Source organism: Trematomus bernacchii, unplaced genomic scaffold (genome assembly GCF_902827165.1).
Source record: "Trematomus bernacchii unplaced genomic scaffold, fTreBer1.1, whole genome shotgun sequence".
NCBI classification, from domain to species: Eukaryota; Metazoa; Chordata; class Actinopteri; order Perciformes; family Nototheniidae; genus Trematomus; species Trematomus bernacchii.
In genome coordinates, this window is record NW_022987641.1 from 6,750,333 (window position 1) to 6,757,275 (window position 6,943).

General features: G+C 36.5%; 1 protein-coding gene across 2 annotated transcripts; it reads left to right on the top strand.

Moving 5' to 3' along the window:
- The first annotated feature begins 945 nt into the window (after window positions 1-945).
- eri1 (exoribonuclease 1) lies at window positions 946-6,526 on the top strand. Of its 2 annotated transcripts, XR_004556179.1 has the most exons (8): window positions 946-1,339; window positions 2,121-2,302; window positions 3,631-3,847; window positions 4,038-4,121; window positions 4,209-4,318; window positions 4,404-4,518; window positions 5,184-5,843; window positions 5,875-6,526. XR_004556179.1 is itself a non-coding variant. In XM_034133424.1 (7 exons), the coding sequence occupies exons 1-7, from the start codon at window positions 1,265-1,267 to the stop codon at window positions 5,424-5,426; spliced, it is 1,026 nt and encodes a 341-aa protein (XP_033989315.1). In that variant the 5' UTR covers window positions 946-1,264; the 3' UTR covers window positions 5,427-6,526. The 2 variants fall into 2 exon arrangements, 1 of the variants encoding a protein (XP_033989315.1); XM_034133424.1 differs by having other exon boundaries at window positions 5,184-6,526.
- The last annotated feature ends 417 nt before the right edge of the window (window positions 6,527-6,943 follow it).

Below are 6,943 nucleotides of genomic sequence, written 5' to 3' on the forward strand. Positions count from 1 at the left end.
AAGCTCCTTTTATCAGCTTTTTGGACTGAAGAGGAAAATCAGCAGGTCAATCTGATGAATTGTATGGGTTTAGTGTCATTTTAAAATCATGTTTTATGAGTAATGAGTAATTTACTGATGTTAATCCATGGATCCTTAAATGCTCAGGATTTTATTCGTTTATCTCTAAAAACTGGTAAAGCAGATCAATTGCTGAAATGTGTACAATGAATAGTAGCAAGTCTATGTTCCAGCTTTTTTGTGGATCATACATATTACATTACATTACATGTCACTTGTTAGGCGCTTTTAACCAAAGCGACTTACATACATTCAGTACTGTGGACAATCCCCACAGGAGCAATTTGGGGTGAAGGGTCTTGCCCAGGGACACAACGACATGCTGACTGCAGTGGGACTCGAACTTGCTACCCCGTGATTCAAAGTTCAGCGTACTAAATCCACACTCAGTTTAAAACACCTGTTCTGAGTGCTTTACTAAGGTATGTATATACACTATATTATTATCTAGTCAGGAATAGACTGCCATCTAGCTGTCATATGAGCATTGTCTCCAATTACACGTCAATATCTATTACAACTTTATAGAAATAATAATTATAGATATTGATTTATGATGTTTTAATGGCATTTGCTTACCGTATCAGAGATATAAGTACACAAACAAAAATAAAAACAAGTGGGATTACAACAGTTTATATGAAATACATCTCGATATATCTTGGGCATTATATCTTGTATTATTCATTCAGTTAACAATACCTGTAGCCACTGAAGTATTCATATCGATAAACCTGATATTATAATAGTCCACCTGAATTTATATTATTAATATTGTGTTTAAAAAAAGATAAAATATGCCAAATATTGTTTAGACATGTTTAGTTTCATCCACTACATTAGATGGCGACAGTGAGCTTCCGTTTGTTTTGGCGCAAACCGGAAGTCGTCACAACTGTCCACCTTAAAAAAAAAGTTCAGTGTTGCTCATGCTGTTGTTTGACTGGCGCTGAAATATTAATATTATCAATTAAACGCGTTATTATTAATTATTATTCACCTAACTAATAATTACAACTCAACACATTAGTATCGGAAGTAGAGTCTTAAAGTGCAGTGCAGCGAAGAAGAAGAGAGATGTATGCTATCCTGTTAGCATGTGTTAGCCTGTGAAGCCATACCGTTAGATGGTAACGTTATCTTCATACTGGTAAATTAACTAAAGTTGTTTTAATACTCGTTTCTGGATTAACGTCCACTATAAATGGATGAGCACAAGGAGAACATTCACACCAAGGACGTCAACGGGAAGATGTCTAACACAAAAGAGGATGAAAAGGTTTGTGCTAGCAGCGAACATTAGCTTCATGTGGAAATACTGTTTACTGCAATATAAAGATATTGTTATATGAAACTACAACACGTTTGTAGTTTACTACATTAAATGGAAGATCCATAAATCTAATGAAAAGTGGTATCAAAGTCCTTGATTAACCCCAAAACAAGAAACATTTGTAATAGCTCAGTGCAAAATAGAAAGTCTTGCATTCAAAATCTAAATTACAGTACTTAAGTATTTAGTGATGCACCATTTGGAATACAATCACTGCCATTATTGTATGACTGATATTGCTATATTCATTCAATTGGAGGGTTTGATAAAAAATGGTATCCTAATACTCATTATCACTGAACAAAGTATTAAATGTTTATGGTGTGATTTCGTTTTTTGAGGATCTATTGAAGAAAGAATACTACTTTTTTAATCCCCAATGAGAAATTAGATCACTTTACTGTTGCAGCTGGTGAATAAGGGACTATTCTTCCTTTATATATTGCTGGGTAGCTTTATCTATATATAAGGTTAATGTTGAGAATATTTTTGTATGTATCTGACTCCTTAAACCAGCAGCTAAATCTTTCAAAAACTGACATTTTTTTTGTTCTTTAATTTCTGGTTTAAAACACAATTTGGTGATGAGTAAAGGAAACACCGGTACCACCATCATCAAAACATCGAGAGAGCCATGAAGCTGATCTGAAAGCTTCCCAAGTAATTTGATATATTTGCTCAGTGTTCTGATTCTTGGACCCATAATGACTGATATATTCCTCCTCAGACAGAGCCCTGCAGCAGGATCTGTCCCGAGGGAGAGTCTGCTCCTCAGGTGTCCCCGTCTCAGTCCAGCAGCGACTTCAGCCACCCGGTGTACAAAGAGATCTCTCTGGCTAACGGACACATCAACCGCATGACCAAGGACGAGCTGCGGATAAAGTTAGAAGCACTGCAGCTGGACACAAGGTAAAGATGAACAGTAAAGATAAGATAAGACTTTATTTATCCTCATTGGGGACATTGTTTTGCAGCAGCGCAAAGATATAAAACATACAGATAGAGAAAGTAATTAATATTAAAAGGGGTAATATTATGATTCTTTATTACCCAGGCATTTGGTATTTAGGATGTTAGTGTTCCCAACCCTAGCAAACACCAGTGTTTTTCAGTATTTATATAGACATTTAATATACTGATGTTAATAAAAAAAGTATGATATACCAACATAATATAGTTTAGGATAGTAGAATCAGAATCCTGTTTTTGCCAAGAATGCTTTCACATACAAGACATTTCCTTTCGCGTATACAAAGACCAAAATATAGACTAGAGAAAATATTACACTTAAATATTAAAAAATGCCTTTTAATATTATGCACATTGTAACTGCTAGCTAGGCGGGAATATGCAAAAATATGATATGTGGGATGTGTAAACATTCGTGTTAATAAAAATTAAAAGAACATGCGATTTAGAAAAATATAAATGTGTGTTAATGTAAAGAGTATAAACAGAAGTTAAGACTTTACTTAGTTATATAGTCCAACGGTACAGTTATAAAGGATTAACATCTTCCTTTGTTGAATCTTTGAAGATAAAACACTCACGCCAGATTCTTCAATGCTTCAAAACACACACTATCTTTCTTATCCTACACCAGTGAGAGAAATCAATGCATTTTATTTCTATGCAGCATTCTCAGTAGGGCTGTGCGATTATGGCAAAAATCATAATCACGATTATTTTGGTCAGTAATTGATATCACGATTATTAAATACGATTATTCATTGACTTTGAAAACATCAATTTATTGAACTTTAAAACAAATACAAATAATAATTTGAACAGTATCTTTTTAACTGTTGATTACCCTGAACGTATAATTCAACTGAAAAACCAATACAAAAAAAAATAAAAAAAATGATACATTTATATTTACATTTAAATAAATAATATCAAAATAATAAATACCAATAAACAAGATCAACAAATATTTTGGAGCGCACTTCAACAAGCTACTAAACATATATAAATATGATAAATACAAATAAATTAGACTAAAATAAATTAGATCAAATATGTTGCAGTGCACTGTCACAACCTAGCAAAGCAAAAATAATCGTTTTTTTCGATTATGTTGTTTTTGTAATTGTGGCAGGCCAAAATCGTAATTGCGATTAAAATACGATTAATTGCACAGCCCTAATTCTCAGTTCATAAACTCAGCCTGTACTGACTGCCGCTGAACGTCACAACAAACCTGTAACCAAACCTCCTTTCCCCTGTGTCTATAGAGGGGTGAAGGACGTGATGAAGAAGAGGTTGAAGAGCCACTATAAGAAGCAGAAGCTGATGCAGTCTTCCACCGAGAGCAGCCCCACCGACACCTACTACGACTACATCTGCGTGGTGGACTTTGAAGCAACGTGTGAAGAGGATAATCCCTCAGATTTCCATCATGAAATCATTGAGTTCCCCATGGTTCTTATCAACACGCATACCTTAGAAATCGTGAGTGGAGTTTGATATGATCCGTTTTCAATCGTAGAAGTGGTATTTGTAATGTCACAGTGTACACGCTTTATGCTATACCTTTTTTTGACTGCCAATATTTCATTTCCAATTCATTTCAAATGGTCAACATTAACACAAACGCTATGATCCAAATTCCAACAATAGTGTTTTTTTGTATTATTTACAGGTGGACTCCTTTCAGGAATATGTGAAGCCAGAGTTGAACCCACAGCTTTCAGACTTTTGTGTGAAGCTAACAGGAATCACACAGGTAGGTTGGGTATTTTTGTAATCAGTGTCATTACTGTGATCAGGAGTTTTTGTGTGTTGATGTGTAAGTTGTTGTTTTGTTGAGCAGAAAATGGTGGAAGAAGCAGACGTGTTTCCTGCCGTTCTTCAGCGGGTCGTCGACTGGCTTCAGGAGAGGGAGCTCGGGACAAAGTACAAGTACGCCATCCTGACTGACGGGTACGTTTGAGTTCAGTAACGCTGCAGAATTTAAAACGTAATTTGTGCCTCTTCCATTTACGCTACTTACACACTTACCTTTCAGGGCCTGGGACATGAGCAAGTTCCTCAACATCCAGTGTCGGCTCAGCAAGATCCGATATCCTCAGTTTGCAAAGAAGTGGATAAACATCAGGAAATCATACGGGAACTTCTACAAGGTCAGAATCTTTTATAACAAATATGAATGCAGTCATAAGCATAGAACAACAACAATATTATATAAAATACTTGTTATGTTATTTAAAATTGTATGTCCTAAAGACTCTCAACAACTCTCTCCTCAACAACAGCAGACACATATGTACATTTGAACATTAACAAACACACACAGCCCTGCACTTTATATATACGCAAAGATATTATATTGTATTTTATTGCATAGTGTTATTACATTTTATGTTAATGTTAGTTCTTTCGCCGCACTGTTGCGGACCCAAAACAAAGTTGTACTCTCTTATATACAACTGAGTAGTCGTGAGAAAGACATTTTAAACCTCGAAAGAGTCATTGTAAATATGTAATTGTATGTCATTAAAAATAGCATTTATGTCATAGTATAGTTTATCATAAGAAAAAATCATATTAGAGTATCTCAGAATCTGAAATACTGCTTTTCGTCTAATCATAAAAACACTTCAGAATTGTAATATAGTATGTCATTAAAAATGCCATGTCATAATATAGTTATTGGGTGTCCTTAGAGATGCTTTTAAAAGGAATCAAATGTGAGAATGTAGTATAAAAATTGTGAGATGCGTACACTATTTAAGTCTTAGATTTGAGCTAATTTAATCCGTTCCCCCCCCCCCCCCCCTTGGCTCAGGTCCCGCGCACGCAGACGAAGCTCAGCACCATGCTGGAGAAGCTGGGTCTGAAGTACGAGGGCCGCCCTCACTCCGGGCTGGACGACTCCAAGAACATCGCCCGGATCGCCCTGCGCATGCTGCAGGACGGCTGCCAGCTGCGCGTCAACGAGCGCATCCACGCCGGGCAGCTGCTCTCCGTCCCCAGTTCGGCCCCGGTGGAGGGGGCCCCGGCTCCACACAGCCCCCGCAGCAGGGACTAGACCCCCCACGTTTTTACCCCTAAAAGCTAAAGGAAAATAGATCCAAAGCACTTTTACAGCCCCTATGTGAAGTTGTTCATGTTCTGGAGCGTCATAGCTGTAGTCGGTAAAAGGTATAGATGGGGTTTTGATTAAAGATTCAGATGTGAGGGTCCCTCTCTGACCACAACTCCGTATATTTTTACACCAGATGTCTAAAAACAGAGATCATTCCAGCGTGTCGTGGGAGGATTTGTCACCCTGCCTTGTTAAGCTGCTAAAATTCATCAGATAATTTGAACAAAAAAAGCTACGTTTTACCTTGTTGTGCATTTCTTTTTATGTTAGCGTTTGCTTTCAACAATAGAGTGGTGCAGGGATGACTTATTTTCGTAGAACAAACAAAGTTAGCATCGCTCCCTCAACAAAACTCATAGGGTTTTTTCCATTGGATCTCGGATTATTGCAGTAAATTAGCTCTGTCGCTAACGCCGGCTAATTTCTTGCGTTCTCACGTTCATCAGTTCAGTCGTCTCATGTAGTCACTTGTTAGCAACTGCTGTTTTTTTAGACGCTTCATATGTTCACCAGTGGTTATTTACCGACATGCTTTATGGTGTAGAGCTTATTTCATGCTTCTAAAGCAGTTGAGACGAGGGAACCTGAAATGCTAACTCATTTCTGGGTGTTAGGACTCCTGCATCGCTCTATTCAACTCTTAAAATACATTGAATGATTATCTTTCTTTGGGCAGTAAAACCAATAAATATCAATGTCGACTTTGGCCTTTAAACCGCATAGGTAAAACCATTGTGCAAATATTATAAACCTAAAAACCCACATGAATGTTGCTGCTGCTATTGCTGTGCTACATGATAACAGAGCCATAAGATCACACTGTTAAGTAATTACAATATTTTCTTTAACATACAGTACAGGTGTTAGTTTGACAACAGAAGTGTAAGTGTTCTCTGTTGCCAGTACTGTATGAGTTGAGCCTGTGTTTTAGGACTAATCTTTTGTTATATGGAATTAACTTCACAGAAGATGCTCTATTTTAGAAAAAACTGTTCTTCTGAATGCCAAATAATGCAAATAAAATGTTTCTCTGTTATTGTAAATATCGTTTGTTGTCTAAGTTTAACAGGTAATTTCTCTGGTCTCTAAATGTTTTGGTCTTGAGTTTAAGACCCTTTAAAGTACTGTACTTTAGTATTTAATTGTCATGATACTTCGATATACTATTTTTCAAGAAACGGTATTTTAATGATGGTCCCCAAGTGAAATACCCATGGAAAGCTTCAAAACTTCAAACCTCGATTATTGGATTTGACCATCTCTGTAGTTCCTGTTCTTTGCCTTTAGGGGGCAGTGTTGTTCAGCCTCATACAGTCAATACATTGAACAGAGATCTTGTAAACACACTTCTTGGGGCGATCGACATGTGCTTTGAAATCACAAATAACCTAAACAGATTCAAAAGAGCGAAACAATTATGGGGTGTTTTATAGTAAGATCAAAAATATTGATTAACTCAG

Bases quoted from the DNA above. Each gene is read 5' to 3' on its own strand.
- eri1 (XM_034133424.1), top strand. From the start codon at position 1,265: ATGGATGAGCACAAGGAGAACATTCACACCAAGGACGTCAACGGGAAG. The intron at 1,340-2,120 runs GTTTGTGCTAGC...ATTCCTCCTCAG, and splicing joins ACACAAAAGAGGATGAAAAG to ACAGAGCCCTGCAGCAGGAT. The intron at 4,519-5,183 runs GTCAGAATCTTT...CCCTTGGCTCAG, and splicing joins CATACGGGAACTTCTACAAG to GTCCCGCGCACGCAGACGAA.